This window comes from Rhinolophus ferrumequinum, chromosome 2 (assembly GCF_004115265.2).
Source record: "Rhinolophus ferrumequinum isolate MPI-CBG mRhiFer1 chromosome 2, mRhiFer1_v1.p, whole genome shotgun sequence".
In the NCBI taxonomy this organism is placed as follows: Eukaryota; Metazoa; Chordata; class Mammalia; order Chiroptera; family Rhinolophidae; genus Rhinolophus; species Rhinolophus ferrumequinum.
The window spans coordinates 40432029-40459160 of record NC_046285.1 but is presented as its reverse complement, the minus strand read 5'-3'; the positions used below and the strand labels follow the sequence as shown (position 1 = coordinate 40459160).

Genomic DNA, 27132 nt, shown 5'->3' with positions numbered 1-27132 from the left:
TGTACATTTTTCTCTTTAATATTTAGCTTTCAAATTTTCATCAGTCAAGTCACTGAAGGCATTACTCTGCCATAATATAGCGAAAGGACGGCCGTGTAGTTTTCTTCTCAGTAATAATGGAATTATTCTGGCTTTCTAAAAAATTTCTTTTGTATTTTCACAATACAGTGTCAGTAAATCTATTTCTGCAACAGTAGTTCTCAGCGGAGAGTGTACTGCAGAGTCAGGTCACTAACTCAGAATTATTGGGTGTGGGACACCTGTATTTTTTTAAAGGTCCACAGATGGACCTGATGAACACCCCCGGGTTAAGGTCTACCATTTTGTGCCATCATATTGTAATGGGTGCGTCATCTTCTATCATGAACTACAAGCTAGAATCTGTTTATCTCTGCCATTGCTGGATATTTGTTGCCAGTGTGCCACTATTACAAACGAAGCTTCAGTGAACATCCTTGTAGCTAAATCTTTGTACACACACATAATGCTTTACTTTGGATAAATACCTGAAAAGAGAATACACATTTTAAAGACTATTACCAAATTGCCCTTCCAGAAAGGTTATACCAAAGAAGTGCCTGTTTTCCTGCCTAATAACATTTTTCATTTTTGCAACGTTAACAGGTAAAATATTTTCATCTTATTATTGCTCTAACATTTCCATTTTTTAAATTCTAGTGAAGTTAAACATTTTTTTATATTGGCCACTTACATATATATGTAGTATATGAAAATGGATGTAGAAAGATATGTAGTAAATTGTCTCTTCATGCCTTTTGTCCATATTTCCACTTGATTGTATATCCTTTTCATATTTCTAGACGCTCTTTATATTTTTATGACTATTGATACTTTTATTATTATATATCTTGCAAATTTTTTTCATATTGTCATTTGTCTTTTTGGTTTATGGATGGTTTTGGTACTATACACAGTTAAGTTTTTATAAAGTCAATCCTATTAGTTTTTTTCTTTCATAATTGTACTTGTCATGTTTGAAAAGCCTTTCAGAGAAGGTCCTCTACCCGTCACATCCATCCCTGCCCCCTCTGTCCCTCCACATAATGCTGTTAGGTACTTAACTCAGATTGGGATATTAAATTGGTCAAGACGGGGTCCCCAGCCTTGCTTTTTACTCTGATTACTGATAGCAAGTAGGCGGGTGGGGTTTTTGTTTGTTTGTTTGTTTAGTTTCAGTGTACAAAACAATGTAATAGTTAGACATTTACACCCTCACAAAGTGATAACGCCCTCCCCCAATCTACTACCCCTCTGGTATCATAGATAGCAAGTAGACTGGTTTTAATTGAAACTTCGTCTTTCGGCAAAGGGGCGTGGTGAGGATGCTTACTGGGTGGGACTTATGTAACATTTTGGTCCTTCCCCCAAGCAATTTATATACCTTCAGGTCAGTTAGATAATTTTGTTTCCCGTGAGACCCAGCATAGTCTTCTATCTTAGGAAATAGCTGTGTGGACCTTTTACCCTACAAAGTTCCACTGTTGTTACATTTAAATGAAAAAAAAAAGTCATCAGAGAGCATTTTTTTATTCTTATATATATATAATTTAGACTCAAGAAAAAGGGTTTCCAAGTCTCTGAAATCAAGAACAAAAGAATATATCGAGAAAGGATAATATTGTAAAAAACAGAGCAAATGAAAATAAAGGGCTATAATAGGTTACTGGATAAACTATAATCTTTTCCAGAGTTTAGAGTTAACATGAACAAATCAAAATATAAAATCTTTAGTTAGATGCTCACTAATTATACAATCATAGGAACTCATGTACCACAAACACATATATTATACCTTAAAATTTTTAAGAATTATCAGTTAGCTAATAGATGATTTTCTCTGATTAAGCCAGACTGTTCAGTTCTGTTCTATTAAGTACATTCTGTACCAGGTAGCTTTTCTTTCATTTTCTTATTTTCACCTTAAAAAGTTACCATGATTCAAAAGAAATCTGTTGCTGTACTCAAGGCTTTTATAGTCTTGCTGGGTTAATAACATATCATTACCACAAAGTTTAAAAGGCCTAAAACATATACCCTGTTTGATGCTAAATTACTTAAGCAGGTATTCTCATGAATAAATGTCCATTTCTGGAATAGAAGGTTATTTTTTAAAGAATTTAACATGTCACAGTTTGCATATATCACAGCTTTCACTTCAGCTGAATCTATAGAACATATTTCCATCATCATGAAAAAAATATCTTTTGAGTACCTGAGTATAGCACCCTATTAGAGCTAGAAGCTTCTAAACTATAAGATAACTCACAGTATTTTTCTCCTTCTACCACTGCAGATGACAGAATCAAAAACTGGTCAGACCTTAGACCATGAAATCAAACCATTCTCGAAGGGACATTTTACCTATGACATTATTTGGGCCAGGATAAATTTTTCTGATTAAAAATTCTGCTTCCTTCCCCTCTGTATAGAACTTGTGATTGAGTATGATACCTCAGCTGTTAAATGGGGTTTAAATGATAAAGCTTTGAAAATTATTAAACCATATGCTAATGTAAAATATTATTAGATAACATTATTTTTATGTAATGCAGATCCTTGTCCAGTATTCCTGGGTTTGCCAGTATTTCCCACAAATAGATTGTTTGGGAATAGCTGGAGACTAAACTTTAATCCAGGCCTTAATCCTGAAATAAACAAACACCCTGTGACTAATTTAGTAGTGGCAAGAGAAGCATTGAAAAAACTATTAAAAAGCTATTAGTATTAAAGAGTTTTATAAAGAGCTATTATTGATTTGTACTAGTTTTCAAACATTCTTGAGAAAGGATATATCCTTTGCCACAAATTTTTCAATTTTCTGCAAAATTCTGTCAATTCATGCAAATGCAAATTCCTGTAATATGTATCTGGAGTAATCTTGCCTAATTCACAAATGAACTATCTAAATTAGGAGTTCGTAAGAGCACATTTTTCTGGTTACAGATGTCCTGGCCCATGTCAGTGGTTTGTGCAGCTTTCATGGTGAGCAGCAGGGCCCATTCTCACAGTGGCTTACAGAGCTCAGGCTGTAGCCTCGGAGGTAGCCAGGCCAGGAGCACGGGGCCGCTCTGACAGGGATGCTGTGCCATTGAGCAGAGCAATGCTGACTAGATGAAATCGGATCTCTTGAGCACACTCCTTGAAATAGCTGAGCTATAACATTTTCCTTCTCTTTCAGGTAACTGCCATACCCACTTTGTGGGCCATGCCTCCCTCTGGGAACATTGGCTGTATGCCCAGTCCCCCACTAGGAAGACCAGCAAACAGTATCTTGGAGGTTCCCCTCCAGAATGTCCCTCTGAACACATCTGACAGTGAGCCACAGAAGGCCCTGGATGTGGAACCTTCCCAACACCCTAGCCCCAACAAGAGGCTCAGAACCACCAGCCAGAAAGCAGAACCCATTTGCCTGGGCCATTTCCACAACCGCCACGTCTTCCAGCAACAGCTGATTGAGAAGCAAAAGAAGAAACTGCAGGAACAGCAGAAAACAATTCTGGAGCTGAAGGAAAGCCAGAGGTTGGCGAAGGCTCAGTGGGCCGTGGCGCGTGCTTCAGCAGTCACAGATACACAGAGCCACCTGCCGTCAAACCCCAGAGAAGATGAACCAAAAAGAACCTGCCAGGTGCTTCCAAAGTATGTCCATTGTGTCACAACACTCTTTGGACTCATTATTTGGGATTTTTCACTCTGTGGCAGAGGGGTATCTGAACTTTCCCAGCTTCCAGACTCCGTGATCTCGCCTCTTATTGTGCCCTATAAAAGCACAGAAGCCCTGTGCACTATGCCTGGTACATGACAGGTGCAAACAGGTATTTAAAGCAAGTGGCTGCCTCTAAGGATCCACTTACACAGTTAGCATTTGTACTGCAGCTGCCTTTGTCTGAGGACCTGTATTATACCAGTAAGAGGAAAATGCTTACTTGCTTCTCACTTGATTTGTGGGTTTCTGATTATGTTTAGTGCTGAGAAGCCAGATCAGACACTATCAGGTCCAAACGGAACAGTCCCTGGGGTTTGCCAATGATCTAGTTTAAATTTGTAGTTTTGGGTAAAAATAAACATCTTTGAGCCTGGAATGAGTCCAAATTTCTCAAAAGCCATTTAAGGTGCTTTCAGATGTGCTTGAGACATGCTCAACATGTGTGATAAGTGGTAAGATAAGAAGTGGGGGATGCCTGTTGATTTGAAGCACTGGGATGGGAGTCAGAGGACCAGTCTCGAAGTGTAGACTCAGTCTAATCATTCAACCTTTCCCTGCCTCATTCCATCAATTTATCTAGTGGATGTAATAATTCACAGTTATCTCAGAGAGTAAGGATTAATCGAAGTTTTTAAATGCTTTGAGTTCCCCAGGTTCAAGTGCTTTGAATGAAGCTGGTTGTTGGTCTGAATTCTCTTTTTTTTCCTCCCCCAGTTCTCCTGTTGCTTCCCCTCTGACTGAAGGTAGTAGAAGTGACTCCCGAAATTCTCTTTCTGGACCCAGAAGGAACCCAAGGCGGCTGACGGCACCCCATCCCATACTTAAAGGCAGGGCTGTCTTGGTGGGGCTTTGGGGATGGTTACCTTCCCTCCTGGAGTAGAATGTGCTGGGACTGAATTCTGGCAACTCTTGGGTTTTGAGGCTTGGCAGAACCCGGTCAGTCTAAGGCGGGTAGACACGTGGAAAGTGGAGTACACCAGAGAGCTCCATGCCTTGTTTCCTGCCTCTTCTGCCAAACTTTTGGGCCTCTCCAGCCAATACTGGAAAAAAAAAATGCTGAAAGTGTATCATTTTCCTGTAATTGGAGATTTGTATTGTGATTTATGGGACAAATTTTTTTGTAGGACAAATACACAAATGAGAAAACTATGAGTAGCTTCTGAGAATAAATTTTAACAAAGATCACCTATCATCATACTTTGTTAATTTTAAAATATTGACCAGTTCACAGCAATTTACATCAGGTTATTACATCATTTTATAAAGAGTTGTGCCTTGATGATAGACTTTTAGTAATGAAATCTGTAAACCACACATTTTAATTTAGTAAGATTTTCGATGTGCATAGAAATCATTATTTAAACCAAATAATACTACGAGAAGAGAAGCATTTACCTATGGCAAGATTGCTGCCCTAACAAGAAGTGATGTCATCTGAAGGACAGTTTCTATTAATGAAAAAATTAGCAGTCCTGGCACTGACTCTGCCAGGACAGCACTTTATGCCATTGTTGCCCAAGGATGATCAAGAAATGCCCAGTTTGGTGTGATTATTTCTTTATTATTACTTGATCAAGGAGTTGGAATATTTTATAATCCCAGGCTACTTTTTTTTTTTTAATTTATTTTTAATTTATTGGGGTGACAATTGTTAGTAGAATTACATAGATTTCAGGTGTGCAATTCTGTATCACATCATCCATAAGTCACACTGTGTGTTCACCACCCAGAGTCAGCTCCCCTTCCATCACCATACATTTGATCCCCCTCACGCTCATCCTCCACCCCCAACCCCCTTACGCTCTGGTAACCACCAAATTACGTTCCCCAGATTAATTTTCAAACCCCATGGCCATCCTGTGGTCACCGACTGCCCTCCAATCCCCTCACCCTCCCCCTCACCCCCCACCCCTCCCGCCCATCTAGCAACCCTCAGTTTTTCCTCATTGTCTCCCAAACTGTTTCTGATTAGTTCATTCACTTATTCTTTTCTTTAGAATCCGCAAATAAGTGAGATCATATGGTACTTATCTTTCTCTGTCTGACTTATTTCACTCAACATAATGTTCTCTAGATCCATCCATGTTGTTGCAAATGGCAAGATTTCTTTCTTCTTTATGGCTGCATAATACTCCATTGTATAAATGTACCACAGTTTCTTAATCCAGTCATCTACCGATGGGCATTTTGGTTGTTTCCATGTCTTAGCTATTGTGTATAGTGCTGCAATAAACATAGGAGTGCATAAAGATTTTTGAATTGAAGTTTTGGATTTCTCCGGATAGATACCTAGGAGTGGAATTACTGGATCATAAGGTAGTTCCATTTTCAGAATTTTGAGATACCTCCATACTGTTTTCCATAGCGGCTGCACCAGTCTGCAATCCCACCAACAGTGCACAAGCGTTCCCTTTTCTCCACATCCGCGCCCAGGCTACTTTTCAAGTTGTCTTTAATGACTAGCTCCAGAAAAGATGGAGAAAGGGCATATTACCAGAGACTCTGCTTCTCAAGTCTCTCTCATTTTAGTCCGCTAGTGTATTTCTGCCTCCTTAAACATTCCCACCGTCTGTGGCACCTCCACTGTTCTTTTTCCAGCAAAGCAGACACTTAATATCTGTAAGAAATAGCCTGGCGAGTTCTTTGTTTATTAATTCTTAAAACTTGGACTTAAAATTTTCTTCCTCAATAATATAGCACAAGGAACCAAAAGTAACCATTGGCTGACTTAGGTGGGCAGAATTTGATACTCCTGCCATCCATGCCCCTCTTTATATGAAAGTTTTAACTTATGACAGAATCATATTATCAGACCATCTTGCACATTTCCTTCTTTTGGATTGATATTTAATAGACTGTCAAGAACAAGAGTCTGACACTCGAATTTGTTCAGATGCCAGTTCTCCTAATGCTTAGTGCAGTTCCATTTCCTGTCCATCTGGATATCCAGGCCTTAAAACTAAATTGAAATATATTCATCGTGACCCCAGACTTTAGTTTGTTGTTGTTGTTTGTACGTATACAGACACACGTATAGTGACTTAAGATAAATTAACAGACTCAATGGGATTTGAGGAGTAGTTCTATTCTCCTCAAATTTTTATTTGTTAGATATAGTTATTTGTTAGGTATAAAGTTTTCTATATTCATTAAAGGAATTACCAAATTAAAATTTTGGTTTCTGGGTTTCACATACTGAGAGTATTATCAAGGCACATTCTCTTATTTAAATAAGTAAACAGTTATTCTAATGGCAATATAAACAAAAACATAATCTGCAAATTGTTCATCATTGCTGAGGATGAGATTATGGGTCTTTAGTCTACAGGGAATATATGGTACACACACCTACAATTTATATATTTTTATATAAATTTTATACATACATATTTCTGAGATTGTGAACACTCAACTTGAAAGAAAACCTTAACACCAAATTTTACTGTAAAATGGACACATTTGTTTTGCAGTGTTCCTTATATTTTTGATATTGGAACTCTGTTACTATTTTCTAGCCATGGAAGAGAGAGCAGTTCAGCGAGCTGAACGTAGACGGATCTTGGCAGAGAGGAAGAAAAAACAAGAAGAGGAGAAATTGGTAATAAATCAAAAATGCAAACTGAACAAGAAAAAGGATTTGTATAGGTCTTTATTACAAAATTAAACCTAGCTTATTGAAGCCTGTTGAGACAATGGAGTTATACCAACTTTGGAAATGGCTTTTTGCCCACTGGCCTGAACTCTGACACTTTTAGGAAAATAAAGGGAAAAAACATCAACATCATTAGTATAGAAGGTAGGAAATGTTACAAAGGTTGATGGGAACTAGCCCACTGGAAGAGATACACATAACCAGGACTAATGTATTATAGGTAGATGTCTGACCTGATGAGTTTGCAAAGCTGGGTAATTCTTATCTTTCAGAGTTTTGACTTTATCTATCAGAAGTAAATTTTGTACCTACTAAGAAAGAATAGACAGTTTTAACAGCTTTGGGAGTTTGTTTTGGTGAAATGAAAGAAACAATTTTCCCGCGACATATAGTTTGGACTTAGTATTTCACAGATGAAAATAACTAAAAATTGATCATTTTCACGATTAAAAGTTAGTGGCCTTATTCATGCTTAGTCTCATCTTCCCAAGTAGAAGGGGATTCTTTGGAGACACTTTTAAGTTACACAACTGACCACCTATTGATTGGGTTTTCTACTTTTATCACCAAGTGCTGGCTTCTAGAAAGAGAGTGGGTACTTTGGTAGATACTTGACTTTCTTCAACCTCAAATGAAAAGATCCTAGTCCCATACAAAGTGAGGGTTCTCATTTTTACGAATTCTGACCTTGATCAGGCCCAGTTAAAAGCCCAAGAGGAGGAGCGTCAGAAGAGGGAGGCAGAAGAAAAGGAGGCTCAGCTCGAGAGAAAACGAGAAGAGAAGCGACTGAAGAAAATGGTCAGTAGTGCCTGTTTGGTCTTGTTGTGCAGTGCGGTGGTCCTGTGCACCTTCCCACCCCAGAACCTCTGTCCAGAGCACTCTTTTCTCACTTCTACCATTTTTCCCTAGTGAGTGAAAACCTACTCATTCTTTACGTCTTACCTCAATAGGACTTCTTCCAGATTAGCCGTTTCTGCCTTGCCACACCCTCCTCTGCACCCACCATTAAGTTAGGTCCCTCTCTGTGGACTCTCAGTTTATTTCCTTCAAAGCATTACCAGAGCTTACAATTACGCATCTGTTTTTGGGTTATTTTATTCATTTCTGCATCTTCAACTAAACTGTAGTCTCCATAAGAGTAGAGGGAGTGGGCCGGCCCGGTGGCTCAGGCGATTGGAGCTCCATGCTCCTAAAGCTGAAGGCTGCCGGTTCGAATCCCACATGGACCAGTGGGCTCTCAACCACAAGGTTGCCAGTTCGATTCCTCGAGTCCCACAAGGGATGGTGGGCTGTGCCCCCTGCAACTAACAACGGAAACTGGACCTGGAGCTGAGCTGCGCCCTCCACAACTAAGAGTGAAAGAACAACAACTTGACTTGGAAAAAGTCCTGGAAATACACACTGTTCCCCAATAAAGTCTCTTCCCCTTCCCCAATAAAATCTTTAAAAAGAAAAAAAAGAGTAGAGGGAGCAATCTTATGTTGCTATTATATTGGCTAGCAGTGTACTGAGCACATAGCAGGAACTCAGCAAATGTATTGAATGAGTGAATAAATGAACTAACAAATGGAAGAAAATTCACACAGAAGAAATGAGATAAAACTCTTCTATTCAAGGTTATTAAATTCTGAGTTTCTTGTTATGTGGTCAGTAATTTTGGAATATATTTACCCATTATTTCTTCAAATATTTCACCTGTCCCATTCATTTCTTCTCTTTCTGGGATTCTACTTATGCTTGTGTTACATTGTTTGGTATTGTCCCTCAGCTCTTGGATGCTCTGTTCTGTTGTATTTTTCACACTTTTTCTCTTTGCCTTTCAGTTTGTGTAGTTTCTATTGCCCTAACTTCAAAGTACCTGATTTTTTTCCTCAGCTGGGTCACATCTAGCAATAAGCCCTTCATTTCTGTTACGATGTTTTCGATTTGCAGCACTGTCATTTGACTCTTCATTATACTGTCCATGTGTTTGCTAAAATTACCTGTCTGAAAAAAAAAAAATTACCTGTCTGATCTTGAATGATGACTTCCTTTTCCATTACAGCCTTTAATGTTATCGTAAGTTATTTAAAATTCCCTCTTATGTTTCCAACATCTCGGTCATATCTGAGTCTTGTTCTAATGATTGCTTTATCTTTTCAGACTGTTTATTTCTTGTCTTTCATTATGTCGTGTGTGTGTGTGTGTGTGTGTGTGTGTGTGTGTGTGTGTGTGTGTATAATATATATACTTCCCCCCACCCGAAGCCAGACATGTTGTACAGGGCAATAGCAACTGAGATAAATGGGCCTTTAGTGTGGAGATTTACACGTATGTTAATCTAGTCGGAAGTTGGGCCATGAAGCTTGTTAATGCTATGGTTACCATTACTGGGGTTTGTTGTCCCTGTGGGCACCGTAGACTGCAATTTCCTCCAGTGACTTTGTTATGTCTCCTCTTGTGGCCTTAAGTCTTCCCTCTGTGCTGTTCCCCAGAGAGAATCTGTCTCTTGCAGCTCTCTCGGCTATGCTCCATTGTTACAACTGGAGATTTGTGCTGCCGGGGTGTGGACAAGGGGGGAGGAGATTTCTCTAATGTTCTGATTCTCACTGGGGAGTGCACACTACTGGGCATTCGGGAGGATTTTTGTTCCTCCTCTAGGGGTGGGGCTTTTCCCTGCCCCTCTGTTCCCTGCTTTGAGTATCTACTGTCTCAATCTGTGATCTGAGAGCCCTTTCCTCTGGGCGGTTCCCCCTCCACGTAGGTGAGATGGGGGGCTGGTCTGGACATAGTTACCTTCCGCCAGCTGAAGTGGCATTCCACTGGTGCCCTCAGGTGGTGCCACTTGCAGATGAAGTCCTTTGTTTCCTAAGGGAAAATGGTCTGGGCAGGTTTTGCAGTGGTTGCTGTTCCTCTCCCCAAGCCAAAACCATGGTGGGAATTTCATCTGGACTCTCGCAGTCGGTCCTCTCAGAGAGACTGGGGGAGTTCCTAGAACAAAAGCCTGCAAAAAGGTGGGGAATGTCCGACTGTAACCCTCAGAAGCTTCACCTTTCTTCTCTGGACCACCCTTGGCCTCCTCCAATTCGCCAAAATTTCTAGTTTAATCGCCTTACTGGCTCAGAGGATGTATGGTGGTTTCTGCCTCAGATAAGCAAATTCTTAGGTCCTGTGCCTCCCTTAAAGTGCCTGTCTCTCCAGATTTGCAATGGCTTTTTCTGATTTGTTCATCAAAAGTCATTAATTTGCTGTCTATCCAGCTTTTTTTCTTGTTGGAAGCAAACAGCCTATATAGAGCAAGAAGGATGAGGAATACATTACTGGCCAATATGTTGTTTTATTTCACCCATTGTACCAAGACTAAATCTTTCCTTTTTAGGAAAGGTAAAATGTACCTCTAGTCCCCAACAACAGACAAAAAGATTTTTGTCACATAGACTAGTTTCCATTTAGTAAATCAACTTTTTGTAGCTGTCTCAGTTGAGATGAATACATTCACAGACTAGCTGTAAATGCATCTGTGCTTTAGATCTAAAATGCACTTGGCAATTGCAGTTATCTCCTTTTGCTTCTAACAGAGATGCTCTGCACAGTGCGTTTCTGCACCGGTTCATCATGTGCTCTTATTCCTGTTCACGCATCCTATTCTGCACAGGCGATTCTTTACCTCCTTGTGTACTTTATAGAGCCGTTCCCAGGAAGCGACCTCCAAGGCCACAGCAGTATTCCCGTGGACATCAAAAAGGTGATGACATTTCTGAACCAGTGCCTGCTGTGACTTCTCTAATTCAGTCGCATCCTGGATGTGTTGGATGGAAGCCTGCTTCACCTCTTCTGGCTGGGCACTTTTTTGCTCAAGTTTATCAGCAAATGGTTCCACAGTGGTGCCGTATTTTCTGATTACATAGATGAGCAACCCTATTGTTGATATGGTAGAGGTGGTCTCTAGGGCAATCACATGTCTTTCTTTAGATAGAAAACACAAGTCCTGTGAGACCAGTTTTAGGATAAAGGAACAGGAGGAATTCCTCAGGGAAGAGCCCATGACAGATCTGTCCTCCATATTCAGGAAGAGGTGGTTCCTGGTCAAGACATGGCTGCCCTCTGTGAAAGGTCCTTGTTACCTGCAATTCCTCTGGACCTAAACATGCTACATGCTTCAGAGAGGGGGCCACGTGGCAATGGCAGAAGTACCACCTGGGACAGCATGGTCAGCAATGGTCCAGGTGGTGGCTTAAGAGTCTCTTCTTGTCAGGTGCAGCCATAAGATAGATGGCCACTCACAGGTCTCACACAGTGACCTTGTGAAACTAAAAATCTAAATTCTTAGCATCCCATTACTCTATTTTTACTAGAAGCTTACTTTCTAGTATTATCAGACAGTGACTTTTATGGCTGTATAAATATGCTTTTGATTGATGGACAGTTGATGAAGTTTGTGGTTGAAAAGATAAATTGATTGGAGAAGACCAGGTAAGATTTGAAGTCTTCCACAATTACTTAAGAAGCATATTTGTTCATTTAACAGATATCTGTAGAGCACTTACTATGTGCTACGCGTTGTTCTAGGTGTTAGAATAGGGCAGTGGAGAAGAGAAACAGCCCTCTCCTCAAACATGGATGCTAGCTGGGGAAAACAGTAATACATAAGATGGTAACTACAGAAGCAGCGAGGGAAAGGTACTCGTCGTATAAGGGGGGGAAGCAAGATGGGAAAGGCCTCGCTGCGAAGGTAATATTTGACGCTGAAGAGGTTTCTGCAAGGTCCATTGGGGGCATGTTACATGTGAGATGCCTGTTAAACTTCCAAATGAACATGTCAAATAGGCAGTTGACTATGTAAGCCTGGACATCAAGATTGTAGTAAGGAATCTGGGAGGCAAAAACGTGTCGGTGTTTTTAATGCCCTAGAAGTGAATGAAATCAGCTTGGGAATTGTCTGAACAGAGAAGAAATATGATGGTCCAGGAATAATTACTGAAAGGATGAGGAGCTAGTGAGGTAGAAAGAGAACCAGGAGAGTTTTCTGTTGACAAGCTGAGAGAAAATCAGTATTTCTGGAAGGGGACGATGGTGGTTAACCGGGCTAACTGCTTCCGAGTTCAGTCAGGAGGACAGATAAGTGACTCTTTGATTTGGCAACACAGAGATCGTTCATGACCTAGATGAGAGTGTTCTCAGTGGAGTGCTAGGAAGGGAGTGCATTCTGGTGAGGTGAGGAGAGAATAGGTGAGGGAATAGACACCGTGAGTATAATAGGGGTCACTTGGGGTCAAAGAAGGATTTTTTTTCCTTTGGTGATTTTTTTTTTGATTTTTTATTTTTGGTTTTATTTTATAAAGCTGGGAAAAGCAGCACATATTTTGCATAATGATGGGAATGATCCAGTAGAGAGAGAGAAATTCATGATACAAGAGAGTAAAGTGTATAAATTACAGGACTGCATAAGCGAGAATATGTTCCAGAGCACAGTGAAAGGTGGCTTCTGATTGGCAGAAGGCAGAGAGTTTGAGGATGGTGTCCACTACCCCATATTCTTCTTCATTTTTGCTGAAATCCCTGGTCTTTCTCTCAAAGCAGTAGTGATGGACACACACACACCATCAAATGAGTCTTATTTTTTGCCTGTCATTTGTTGAATAATTTAAATCAGAAAGCTACCCTGATTTTGTTGCCCTTTTTAGCCTGAGTGAACTATGTTCTATGAAACACCAGCAGTGTAGCTCCCTGATACAAGTGCCACCTCAAAGCCGACAGCATCATATCATGTAATCCACTCAGCACATCTTGGACGCAGGTATTGTTATAGACATTTTACATACAAGGAAATGGAAAATACAGTACTATTCATAAACTACAAGCAACTCTAGTGAGGAATCCTTAATGAAGGGAGGCAATACACATTTAAATTAAATCGCTATGTAAGAATACAAATTTTCGGCCCAAGCAGACCTCTAATTTGTTAAATGTTTTTCTTTCTATTTTTCTATGAAAACGTAGACTTTTTAAAAGCCTACTTTTCCCCACAGTCCATGCAAACAAAATGGTTTGCCTTTGGAGCCCGCACCACCAGCCAGAGGTTGTCAATCTAGGAAGACAGGCTGCAGTTTCGGTGTGCGGGGACCAGGATGGGCCGAGCCGGAGGCCGGCCCCAAAGGCTCACTGACGGTTAGAGTCCTGTCTGCAAGTTGCCGCTGCTGCCTCGACAGGGACATCTCAGTGGGTGAGAAAATGGCCAGTTTTTGTTTTCCACCCCACTCAACCTTTGGCTTCCCCTTGTGACTCATAAGAACATTCTTGTAAATAATTTTTATTTCTGGCCATCTAACTCAACATCTGAAGTGTCTGGAATCAAGATTAAAAGGTAATTTTGGTCGAGCGCTGTGGAGAACATGGGCATTTCCTCTTGAAGAATTTGTACAGAAACAGGTAGTTAGGATTGGAAGATCAGAGCAAGTCTCCCTTCCATATTCGAAATGTTCCAGTGCTTGCGCTCCTATTTTCTTTCTCACAGATGAAGGCTCAGGCAATTAGCTAGCTTGTCAGAATCATCCAATTCACCACAACCTTTTTCCCGAAGTGAAATTGTGGGGAATAAAGAAAAAGATGCTTAAAGTAAATGTTTTTCTATTTATGCTGCATAGAGGACAACTGCTGCGAAGGCAACCTGAAGTCTTTGATTTTGCTCTTGTGACTTTCATAATGGGTGACACTAGTTACTACCCACCATTTTTAGGTAGTTTCTTTCCTCTCAGTTTTATTATAGCCTATTTTCATTAAAAAGACAAAAATAAATAAAATAATATCTGTCTAGTACACACCATTATCTTTCTCAGTACATCATCTTTCTCAGGCAGCCCCTTAGGGATGCAGGTTTTTGAGGGGCATGGAGGTGTGTTTTCTCAGTGCATCACCAGAGGTGGCTAATCTTCTTAGAGGAAGGAGTGCCGTTTCCCAATGATCAAGTACTTTTAACTTTTCTCTGGACTTATTATTGAGCACTTGAAAAAACAGCTCAGTGTAAGAATATTCTTCTAGACTTCGAATGGAGTATCTTTAATTTTGAATAGTTATAAATCTCTACCCCATAATCTGAATGCAGGGGCTGTATTGCTAGGTTTTGCATAATAATGAAGGAAGAATACTGATTGCTCTCTCCTACCTGGATGTTTTACTCTTTAGTAACTTGGTGAGCTGCTGTCAATCATTTCTGTGATCAATACTGAATAAATCCAAGAATATGCAGAGTCCTGACTCTTGTAGGACTCATGACCGACATTTCCTCAGCCTTTTGTCAGAATTGTTTTTCTTTTTTTAATCCTTTTTTTAATGCTCCAGAGTTTTTTGTTTGTTTTATTGGGGAATTGGGGTACAGTGTGTTTCTCCAGGGCTCATTAGCTCCAAGTTGTTGTCCTTCAGTCTAGCTGTGGAGCGTGCAGCTCAGCTCCAAGTCTAGTCGCCATTTTTGCTTTAGTTGTGGGGGGCGCAGCCCACCATCGCATGGAGGGAATCGAACTGGCAACTCTGTTGTTCAGAGCTCTCGCTGTAACCAACTGAGCCATCTGGCCGCCCCTCCTGCGTTCTTTTACCATGATTAACACACTGATTAGTGGTTACATGTTCAAATTAAATTAATTAGCTGTTTGTTGAAATGAAATTCATTAGTTTTTTGGTCATGGCACTTTTATTTGTTTTCAGCTTTACTGAGGTATAATTGACAAAATTGTAAGATACCTAAAATATACATGATGATTTACATATACATATGCATTGCAAAAGGATTCCCACCATTGAGTTAGTTAACACATTCATCACCTCAGTACATATTTAATGTGTGTGTGTGTGTGTGTGTGTGTGTGTGTGTGAGAGAGAGAGAGAGAGAGAGAGAGAGAGAGAGAGAGAGAGAAAACACAAGTTCTCCGCTCTTAGTAAATTTCAATTATAGTATTATCAACTGTAGTTACCATGTTATACATTGGTCCACAGACCTTATTCATCTTATAACTGAAAGTGTGTACCCTTTTTCAGGGTCTCCCTGTTCTTCCCATCCCTCAGCCACTGACAACCACAATTCTACGCTCCATTTCTATGAATGAGTTAAACCTTTTTTTAAAGATTCCACATAGAGGAATCACATAGTGATACCACACAGTATTTGTTTTCCTCTGTCTGCCTTATTTCATTTAGCATAATGCCGGCAGCGTTTTTCTATGTTGTCAAAAATGTCAGGATTTCCTTTTTTAAAAGGCTAATATCCCATTTGTGTGTGTGTGTGTGTGTGTGTGTGTGTGTGTGTGTGTCACATTTTCTTTATCCATTCATCCATCAGTGGATACTTAGGTTGTTTCAATACCTTGGCTATTGTGAATACTGCTGCAATAAACAAAGGAGTACAGATATCTGAGATAGTGACTTTGTTTCCTATGGATATATATTAGAAGTGGGATTGACATTTAAGGTTTCTGCTGAAAAGTCCGCTTGTAGTCTTATGATAGTGCCCGTGTGTAACAAATTGCGTTTCTCTTGCTGCTTTTAAGATTCTCTCCTTGTCTTTAATTTTTGACAATTCAATTATAATGTGTCTTAGCATATGTCTATTTAGATTCACCCTCTTTGGTATTCTTTAGGGCTTCCTGAATCTGGATGTCTATTTCTTTCCCCAGATTAGGGAAATTTTCAGCCAGTATTTCTTTGAATAAACTTTCAGCCCCTTTCTCTCTTCTCCTTCTGGGACCACTATAGTGCATGTATTTGTCTCCTTGATGGTGAAACATAAATCCCTCAAGCTTTGTCTACTCTTTTGCATTGTTTTTTCTTTTTGTTCCTCTGATTGGATAAATCCCACTGCTCTGTCTACAAGTTGGCTGATCCTTTTTTCTGCTTGATCTGAACAGCTCTTGAACCGATGTATTGGATTTTTCAGTTCAGTTATTGTATTCTTCAGCTGTATGATTTATGTTTGGTACTTTTAAAATATTTTCTATCCCTTTGTTGACATCCTCTCTTTGTTAATGCTTTGCTTTTATGACCTCAGAGAGCATCTTTATGGCCCTTATTTTGAACTCTTTATTGGGTAAATATCTTATCTCCTTTTCATTGATTTCTGGAGAGTTAGCGTGTGCTTTTGTTTGGAACATATTCCTCGTTTCTTCATTTTTAAAAATTCTTTGTGTTGGTTTCTGTGCATTGGCTAAAACAGCTACCTCTCCTAGTCTTGACAGATTTGTCTTGTGTAGGAGACCAGTCAGCTCAATGCAGGCTCCTGGTTGTCTCTCAAACCTTTGTGATCATCCAAGCTGCTCTCTTTGTTCTTAGTTGCTCCCAAGTAGTTGAACATGTTTCAAGACCTGTCAGTGTCCCAAAGACAAGGATCTCATTCAGCACCTGGATGCAAGCTGATTTGAAGCTGTACCATCTAGCAACAGCTGGGAATGTATATAGTTAAGCCCCTTCCAGAAAGAAACCAGGAGATGCGTGTTTTTGCCTGCTCCCTCTGGACTGAGCCCAAGTGGTGGATAGCTACTGAGGGTAGGGGGCCCGTGGGGTGGGGGGAAGTGGTTCTCCTGCATCCATTTAAAAACTGCTTCTTTGTTTACTATCGTCCTGCGGGACTGTGAATGTAAGTTCCATTGGCTATCAGAGCCAGACGATGCAGGGGCCCATCCCTCAGGTGGCAGTCACAAAAATCGGGGTGCCAGATGTGTAGGTAAGCTCCTTCTAGAGATGTTGGCAATCTGGTTTTATCATTAGAGCAAGCCAGAGGAAGAAGGTGAGTTAAGTGCCCACCGGTGGGGTAAGATCCCCCAGGCTCTAAGGAGGATCCAGCCAGCCCCTAGATGAATGCTAAATTAGAAGCCAGACCCTCAGGCAGCAGCTTGTACAGTACGTAGTCAAACCCTTTTTAGGAAAAGACTAGGACATGGGCGTTTTTTTGCCTGCTCCCTCAGGGCTGAGCCCTGTGGGGATAGCCACAGCGAGACCTCACACATCCGTTAAGAACTACTTCTTTGTTTGCTATAGTTTTGTGTGCCTCAGGGACGCAAGCCCAGTTGGCTTTCAGAGATAGGTGTTTGGGGGTCCCATCCCTTGGGTGGTTGTCTTAAAAGTTGGGGTTCTAGATGTGCAGTCCAAACCCTTCACTCCTCAGGATGAAGCTGGAAGGTGGGAGTGCCCTCCCTATTGTGTGGTGCTGTGCCAGGCATAAGTTTATGGCAAGAACGTGTCTCAGCCTTTTCTACCTATTTCAATGTGGGTAGTTTCTCATTTGCCTAATGTGGAAGAGTCACTCAGCTAGTTTCTGGATTTCTTTCAGAGGGAATAACTGTGTGTAGCTGTATATTCAGTGCATCCAAAGCAGGAGGGAATTTCAAGAGCTCCTATGTTGCCATCTTGGTCTCTCCTCAGCATTTTTACTTCTTTATTTTTTTCAGAAAGAACTAGAGAAACAGAAGAGAATTAAGAGGAACCAACAGCTTGAAGCAATAGCCAAAAATCATTATGAAAGGGTATTGCTAAGAAAAAAAGTTCTGGAGCCTTGGAAGAGATTGAGAATGCAAAGCAAGCAAAACATCCAGGTATAGTGTCACACTCTTACCACTCAAAATTAGAAAATGGATTTTTCAAATCAGAGAAACACCCAATTATGCTTTGGGGCTCTTTAATGATTTAAAAGCCAGAAAGATAAATGAATTGAGTGTTTGTATTTATTTGTTTTGGATAAGAGTTTAGATTTGGTCTTCCAAGGTAGAGAAAGACTTCTGTATTTGAATAGAGTGGGAAAAGATAGAGTAAATTTTTGATTAGATACCTCCAAGGTAAATAGAAGCCTCTCTCACTTCTAGCAATGTTTAATAAAGAGAAAAATAAGGTCTGTTAGTCAGGTTTCTGCTGCAATAAAGCTGCATAACAAACAGTCCCCACAGATCAGTGGCATATAATTCGAGCATTGATTTCTCACTCATATCTGTAGACCAGTTGTGGAGTGGGTTCAGGTCTCCCCACAGCCTCTCTTTCTGGCTGTAGCAGTTATTCAGGCCGTGCTTTTCACCTGGCAAATGTCTGAGATACAAAGGCCAAATCCTGTTCTATAAACCCCTATGAAATCTCTGCTAGTATTATATTTATTAACATTCTTTTGGCGCGAGCAAGTCATAGGACTGAACTGAAGGCCATCGAGGAGTGAGAGAGACTCACCTACTCCACTAGGAGGCACTAGGAAATCATGCGCAGAGCGGATGGGTATAATCCTATTATAGGAAACACAAAGATACATGAAATCAAACACTCTTGAAATTCAAATTTATCCAGTTCCTGGAACAGGGCATTCAACTAAATGATCCTGAAGCTCAAAACATAGAAAATGTTACCTTTAGAATTCTAGTTAATAAGCTCAGTAACGTGTGCCAGTTATGACCACTCTTATTTGGCCAGGTTAAATACTGAAAAGTAAGAGTAGTCTTTTTGGTTGTGAAAACCAGGAGTAAAGATGTTTCATATCGTAAGAGTCCCACTAAATCAAGTAATGCTGCAGGTTCTACCTCTGTGAACGTGACGTAGGATGCTTTTTTCCTCCCTAGCCAATCTGTTCACCCTTCATTCTCTTTGCTCTCTTCCTATTTTCACACTTTCTTTCCTTCTTTGTATCTTTCCTAAATACCCTTCCCCCTATTTTAACACTGTCCCCGATTTTTTTGTCCTCAGCCTCCTTACCAGTGGTTCTCGAACTACTGAATATTCCAATACAGCTGAGGAGGCCAATGTGTGGTGGTCCGGACCCATCTGTGCCCCAGGCCACTGCTATTTTGCTTTGGCCTTTTCCTAATAATGAGATGGGAGCGATGACTCCTCAGTCTTCTGAGTGAATGAATCTGGAAATGAATTTTGAAATTTGAATTGAAATTTGCTTCGTACAATATATTACCACAAAGATTGGTCATATCAGATAGTTTGCTATTCATTTAAGTGCTCCTAGTTTTATTTTGTTTTATCTGGCTTTTATCTATTTCTTTGTTGTTAATTATTCACAAAGGAAAGGCAGACAGGGCGTGGAAAAGCTCACTCTCATATTCTTATTAACTATATTTTTTTGGTTCTTGTTTTTGATTGAGTAAAATCAAGAAAGGTATGACATTTAGAAACAAAATAGAATCTATGGGTGAATAACCAAATTAAATTTTTAAAAATTTATTCATAAGAATGTAAAAACAGAAACAAAGTTTGAGCTCAAAATAACAATTATAGGCTTTAAATATATTAATAGAAAACCCCAATTAAAATAAAAACAAGAAGTCACATATCTGAAACCAGCATTTCCAAAATTTTTCATAAAACCATCTGGAGAACCTATAAAAATGCACTGTCTATGTCCCACCTCCAAGTATTTTCAGTAGGTCTGGGGTGTTGGCCAGGGTGTGGGGGGGGGGAGGGCGGGGCTTGGGGGTATCAGAGAATTGGTATTTTTAAAAAGTAGCCCAGTGGATTCTGATACAAGCAGTCTGAGCACCATATATTGAGAATCACCTCTCTAGTTCATAACAAATGTATTTGTTTCCTATTGCTGTTACAACAAATTAATACAAAGCTTAGTGGCTTAAAACAACACACATTTATTATCTTAAAATTCTGGAGGTCAGAAATCCGAAATCAAACTTACTGGGCTAAAGTCAAACTATGAGCAGGGCAAGTTCCTCCTGGAGCTTCCAAGGGGAGCATCTGTGTCTTTTTTAGCTCCTAGCTAAAAGTCACCTGCGTTCCTTTGCTCCTGGCCTCTTTCTCGAGTCACTCCAATCTCTTCCAGACCCTCCTGCTTCCCTCTTAGGAGGACACTTGCGATTACAGTTAGGGCTCTCCCCGCTAATCCAGGATCATCTCCGCATGTTAGGATCCGTCACTTAATCACAGCTGCAAAGTCCCTTTGACCATGTAAGGTCACGTATTTACAGGTTCCAGGGATCAGGACGAGGCTGCTGCTGAGGGCCACTGTTCAGCGTATCACTAGATAATGGAATTTTACAGCATCAGCAATCCTCTCCATCTCTCTCAATTTGTAGATCAGGGGACAGAGCCCTGGAGAGGAGAACTGACTTGCTGAAAGTCACGCAGTGCCTTGGTTACAAAGCTCGAGTGGAGCTGGGCACCTCCACGAACCCTGCCCGGCTGTGCCATGCTTTTGTGCTGTAGGAATCATGTGTGCGTAGGTGCCAACCACCAGCTGAAAGTAAAAAATACAAAGTAAAACGAAAAATTCTAGAGGACAGAAAGAGGAAGGGATGGCTTCTTCACCCATTAGAGTTGGCTTCCAGGAAGGGATAAAAAAAAATCAGGAAAGAAGGAGGGCTTGTTCATAACACTTTTTTCAGAAGAGTTATTTAGCATTTTTCCCTCAAAGTCACTTGTGCTTGCTTGTTAAACAACAACAACAAATTAACTTCCACAACTGAAGTCTTTTTTAAGTAAGGTTTCGTTGAGCCAGAAGGCTAGCCAAAAGACAGGTCTTGGGGCATGGAGCCTAAACCACCAGCACCATGGCTAGGTAGAAAAGACAGCATGTCCATCATCCCAGAGTTTTGCAAACGTTTTTATATTAGGTTGGTGCAAAAGTAATCCAGTTTAAAAGGTTAAAAATAATTGCAAAAGTGGCAATTACTTTTGCACCAAACTAATACATTAAGTACGGAGAAAGGGAACGAAAGAGATCTGAACGAATTTTCATTCGCTATAGGCAAAGGCGTGGGGGAAGGTGACGCGGGGCCAGCCCTGGGATAGGCGCCAGGTCTGCATAAAGAAATGTCTGCTCCTGTGGACTGGCTGTGGGCAGCAGTCCGGAAAGCCCACATGTAAACAAGCTGAGGCTTCTGGAGTTAGACGGTGCCTGAAAATAATCTGCAGAAATAGCCGCCAGGAGATTAATCCAAAATTCCAACAGGCAGTAGAAGGAATGTGAGTAGTCTTTTGTTAGCTGGCCAGCCTGACAGTTCTGTCTCTTTCTTTGTTTCCGGCCTCTGTAATTTAGAACATCTCAGAATTTTCTCCTTGTCACGCTGTATTCCATTTATTCCAACAACAATTTTCAGAACTTGGAAGGTGTCTTCTGAGAATCTTTTCCTTCCTGGTTCTGTTTTCCCAGAGGGTGGAGAGAAGGGAGGGGAGCAGGCCCTGTGTTTCTGGCTCCCCTTGCCTTTGGCTCCCAGACTGGGAGGAGTCAGGACAGGCAGCCAGCTCAGGTGCCACAGAGATGTCCTGTGGTGGTCACTCTTGCCCAGAAGTATGACTGCCAAGAAACTCACTTGGATCAGTCCCATTCACAGGGCTGGGTAGCTACCAAGGCTTAGCAAAATGTGTAAGTGTCTGGAGAGGACTAAGAGGGAAGGATTTCTCCTTCCTGCCTCTTGAAAGAATGTTAAGTTACTTTTTTTTTTTTCTTGGTAAAGCTTTATCAATTTTGTTTATCTTCTCAACCAGCTCTTAGTTTTATTTTTCTTTTCAAATCTTTTTTTTTAAATTTCTATTTTATTTCCACGCTTCACTATTTACTTCTTTCTGTTTACTTTGGATTTTGTTTGTCATTTTTCTAGTTCCTTTAGGTGTAGAATTAGAGTGTTTATTTGGGATAGTTCTTGTTTCTTTTATAAATTGTTTTTAAACTTTTGTATTTAAGTGTGTTTTTCCAGGACCCATCAGCTCCAAGTCAAGTAGTTGTTTCAATCTAGTTGTGGAGGGCGCAGCTCACAGTGGCCCATGTGGGAATCGAACCGGGGACCTTGTTAAGAGCACCACACTCTAACCAACTGAGCTAACCAGCCACCCCTACTTTTTAAAATCTATAAACTCTGAGTTGTAAGTTTATTTTGATAGAATGATGCTCTGAGCCTTTTAAGGTGGTAAGACATTGAATTATTCATTATGTTATTTTTCTATCAAATGGTTTTGTGGTTTATTGATAATGTCTAAATTTCAGTGCTGGTGACAGCTCATTCTACAAAACTAATTGAAAGTATTGGCATTCCCTCATTTAGACAGTGGTTAAGTACATAGAAAGAGAGGTTTGTTATGGAATTGCTGTCCAAGCTCCAGGAGAACAAACTGAGAATGTTGCCAGCCATCCACTTCAAAACTCAGTGCAAGGGAGATAATGGCTTTGGAGGTTGTTTATCCCATTTCCCTAATAACCAGCCAGTCACTATGGTCTTCAGGGAGTCAGCATTGAAAGGCTATGTGTGATATAAATCTAAAACCCCCATAAAATAGGGTCAGTAGTCAAAGCTTTGGGGACATAGGCTGAATGTCCGTAAGATTCTTCTCTCCAGTAGTTGCCTACATAAGGTTTGCAACATCGTCTGCCCAGAGGATGTGTGTTTCCTGAAATGATTTAAGGTACAAGAAATAATTTCCTTTTTCTTATTTAAAAAAATTGTCCAGGTGGCTGAAGAACATCACTCTTTGGCCCTACAGAGGAAATGCCTGCTAACCTGGTTCCAGCATAGTCGGGAGAGCCTGGCAAGGAAGATGGCCCGGGCTGACCAGTTTTATTCCCAAATGTTGCTCAGGAGAGCCATCCGCAGCTGGCGGCAGGCAAGGCCACGGGGAAGGGAGCTTTAAATGCATGTCTCTGCTCACTGCTGTGTGAGAAAACTGGATGCAATCCAGAATGGATTGTAAGTCATTGTTTTTTCAAGAACGTATGATCAAGCTCATTCATTGCTTTGAAATGAATATGAAAACGTCAGTTCAGTTTTTTGTTAGTATAAAACCTTAAGCACGTTTCTTTTCACAGAGTGTTCATCTTTATAAAGATGTAATGTATCATTATACCAGCTTGTTTTTATACTCGTTTCTTGTCCCGTAATTGCCCAAGTGATTTTGCCAGAAACCTGCCCCCTCAGTCTTATGTTTTTACCCCTCTGGTTCCATTATTTTTTAAATACATTCCAGAGGGTATTACCTTGTCTGCATGGTGTCTTTTTCTCCTGCGCCTCTGGTGTCCTGCGTTCCTTTTTGTGTTTGCTTTCATTCTCTTTAGTACTGTTTGTTTGCTCTAATTCTTTGTGACCTTTTACTCTCACTTCTGTTCCTTTCCTCATCCCCAGTACCTGACTGACCTGGAGGAAGAAGTTAAAAGACAGTGTGTACACTTCCTTCAGAAGAAGGTTTTCCAGACCTGGTTCAACACAGTCAGGGAGGCCAAGGTCGCTTCTCAGAGCAAGCACAAGGCCGCGGTGCAGCATAGTGACAGGTGAGGACTGGATCCCCGAGGAGGTTCACTCCCGGGCTTCACGATTGCTCTGCAATGTATTGTGCCTTGAACATGTCTGACGGGGTGACATGGAGGCTGGGAGAGCTGGGCACTGGCGACACCGGGCAGGCGTGGGAATCCCAGAATGTATGTATTCTTGTCACACAGGATTATCTTTGAAGTTCAACTTTTTTTAAACATTATTGTGAAATAAAACACAAATATAGAAAAGTGCTTAAATCATACAAATACCACTTAAAGAATTACTGTAAAATGGACACCCCGTGTCACCACCACTGAGGTCGAGAAGTAGGGCCCCCAGAAGTCCCTGCTGGCTTCCTGCCAATCACAAGCCCAGCCCCTTCTTTCCTAAAGGTAAACTAATCTCATTTTTATAATGAACATTTCAGGGTTTTTTTTTTGTTTTTTGTTTTTTTTTTAATTTTACGTTCTAAGTATGCAGCTTTCAAGGCTACCGTCTGGTTTGGAACTTTATATAAACAGGCTCGTACTGTATGCCCTATTGATAATACAGTGATCCATCGTCCTTGGGGAATAAGGTTATTACATGTTTTCCTTTGCTTTGTCATTTTAAGCATTTCGAGTAGAAATGCTCTAAGTTTCATTATATACTTCCCTTTGAGAGTAAACGAATGATCTGTCCTTCTTTGGTGAGTGGGTGCATTCTTTATGAGCGCAGTGTGGTGGGCAGAAGCCTCCTTGTTGACGCGTGACGGCTGTTGTGTAGGTATGGAAGTGTCACCTTCTCAGAGTTTCCCAAATCCACCTGATAGAAAATAAAAACCTATTAGTCACTCCCTTCCACTTTGGTTGCTTTATTTTCTTCATAGCACTTCTCAGTTGAATTCCAGCTGCGATTTCCGTATCTTTTATGTTTTAGTCACATAAGTATGATTCTTTTATAAAGTGTTTAACGTTCTTCAGATGGAAAGCCAACTTTTTCTTAGCATTTCACTTTTTTTTCTTCTTTTTATTCTTGAAGGAGGATTCTCTGGATCACATTTCAGACATGGAAGAAGTTTGCAAAATTTATGCAAGAGGAAAGAGTAAGAGAAGAAAGGCGAGAGCAACTCCGTAAGAAGGTAGCTGAGATTCTTCCAGATTTCCAGGTGCTGGCACCACCGTGACGCAGTTGTACCGGCCGTCGTGTACTCGGCCCTCGTGGAAGAGGAGTCCTGCGTGTGCAGAGCACACAAGCCAGTGCAGTGCTCGGATGGGGTGTCCACCGGTCCATAGTATGCATGTGTCATCACCACCCACCCACACATACGCGCATACACTTCGTTTATGTTCTGTCACGTCCTTCTTGGAGCAAAGGAATTATTTTGTGAATTTGCACGTCCTTATTTCTTAGGTTGCTAATCAGTTCACTACATCATTTGTCACAGCAGGATTATCCAAAGGAACAGTCTAGAGAGCTCCGCTGTTCAAATGTATCCTACATATTTTTAGCATCATAAACTTTAAAAAGGGCAAGTGTTTGCTTGCCTGAGCTTGTGGAGGAAAATGTGTCCTTATAGCTTAACAAGAGTTGTTGACCAATGTAACTCCAGTTAAACATAAATTAAAACTAGTGAGGAAAGGAGCCATGCCATCTCATACCTTAGCATCAGTAACAGGCATTCTGCCAGACCACGTCCTTTTTTCACCCACCCCAATGGAAAACCACATATTGAAAGGTATTCTGTGTAGCTGATGCAAAGGGTAACAGCGTATCCTAATTTCAGAGAAATTGGGGGACCACAGATACTTCTCTTCAGTGCACCTTGATAAGCAGGAAGGGAACTGCCAAAAGCTAATGACTGTCAAAGGCAGCCCATCAATTTGTTTAAATATCTGTTCGTGCTCTCACTTGCAACTTCTAAGTAATACCTAATGTGGCATCTAGTCCTCAGCTCAGTTTGTTCTATATATCAAGATGTTTATCTTGAATTCAAAGAATGTTTTAGTCATTAAGGTGCTAAAGACTATAAAGACAAAATGCTCCCTTCTGTGAACTGAATTACCTGCTAGAAAAAATTGTTTTCATTACAAAATACATGTTTATTACAACAAATTCAGGGAGATAAATGTACAGAGTGAAATAGAAGGCCCTTATAGCTCTGAGGTAACTATTATTTAGCAAGTTGAAAATCTGAGTTGGTAAAGTAAAATTCGGTGTTGTTCAGTACATTCTGTTATTGTGCCTTACTTCCTAGAAGGGGTTTCTAGCTCTACCACCTGCAAAATGACTTCTGTCCTTTTTCTATGGAAGATGTGTGATGATTTACTCAGATATGACAAAACACCCTAAGTTGAACTTCATTTCTTCCAGTGTCCCTGTCCCCTCACTTTTTCCTTTAATGTGACTGATTATACAGTTGTCATCTAAAAATTATTTTTAAGATTGATGGTTGCTAAAGAAAATGGGAATGAAAGTACTCATATTCAATCTCTTTCCATCTAAATCACTGTCTGTTTATACCTAACTATACTACAGTTGTAGAACATTGGCTGACAGTACCTTGTTTCCCCAAAAATAACAACTAGCCGGACAGTCAGCTCTAAGGCGTCTTTTGGAGCAAAAATTAATATAAATGTGTCTTATATTAATTTTTGCTCCAAAAGACGCCTTAGAGCTGATTGTCCGGCTAGGTCTTATTTTTGGGGAAACACAGTAGCACCCAGAAATCAAACACCAATTTTAATACCAAGCTGGTAGATAAGGGTGAATCCCTAAGTAAACATGCCAGGTGCCTAAATACATCCATAAAGCTTAAGTTTTCTTTTATGTTTATTTGGCCTCAAACATCATTTAGAAATTGAGTTTTTAGCAGCCCATATTCTGATTGGGCGAGCAAGAACTTTTTACCTACTTACAGAACCTTCTAAAGAGATACAGGAAAATAACTTAGTAAATGACCTATGTTTCTTGCTAGGCTGTCTTAAAGATGTGACTTGAAATGTTACTGCTAACAAAATGCCCAATAAGCAATATCCCTGGCTTACAGAACTGGAAAAGTAACACCAGGAAAAGGATAATTTAGGGGTAGAAGTGGTGTAGGTCCATCCACAGGCTGGGGACATAGGCCAGGCAGCAGAGACCACAGCCCAGCTATAATGCAGGCTTTCTTAGAGGAGAAGAGCTCAGGAGACACACCAAGAAACACCAACTAGTTTCCTTAAAGAAAGCACTTTATTTTCCATGTAAATAACTTGCTCACAGTACCTTATTTTACATAAATGGCAGTAATTTTTTTAATCTCCATTTAAAAGGCCTTGTGTCTGAATCTGAGGTGATAAAAAGATATGAATACAAGTATAAAAAGAGTGCAAAATGTTTAACCCACAGCTCCCAGAGTTGGCTTCACAAACCCCTTTTAATGTTGCTGGGCCAGTTAAATATTAATTTTCATATTAAATAAATATTCCTGGGTTTCTTTTAGTCCAACATCAGACCCGGAAACGTAATCAAATGCAAAGGCTCCAAGCCCCAACAACTCAAACCATCAAATCACTGAGACTGTCCGATCCCAAGTTGAGCTT

General features: G+C 40.4%; 1 protein-coding gene and 1 pseudogene across 2 annotated transcripts in view; one reads left to right on the top strand and one right to left on the bottom strand.

Annotated features, from left to right (window-relative positions):
* The window catches only part of CCDC191 (coiled-coil domain containing 191), a 64671-nt gene extending 38556 nt beyond the window's left edge, over window positions 1-26115 (top strand). Inside the window, exons 9-16 of one of the 2 annotated variants that reach the window (XM_033128373.1) lie at window positions 3200-3657; window positions 4439-4551; window positions 7240-7322; window positions 8073-8174; window positions 17786-17929; window positions 22773-22925; window positions 23441-23586; window positions 24590-26115. In XM_033128373.1, the coding sequence (XP_032984264.1) occupies window positions 3200-3657; window positions 4439-4551; window positions 7240-7322; window positions 8073-8174; window positions 17786-17929; window positions 22773-22925; window positions 23441-23586; window positions 24590-24734 (1344 nt within the window). In that variant the 3' untranslated portion in view covers window positions 24735-26115. The remainder of the gene's footprint in view (window positions 1-3199; window positions 3658-4438; window positions 4552-7239; window positions 7323-8072; window positions 8175-17785; window positions 17930-22772; window positions 22926-23440; window positions 23587-24589) is intronic. The other variant, XM_033128383.1, reaches the window with a different exon arrangement.
* On the bottom strand, window positions 10858-11564 carry LOC117037533 (ATP synthase F(0) complex subunit B1, mitochondrial-like; annotated as a pseudogene).
* Window positions 26116-27132: the final 1017 nt, after the last annotated feature.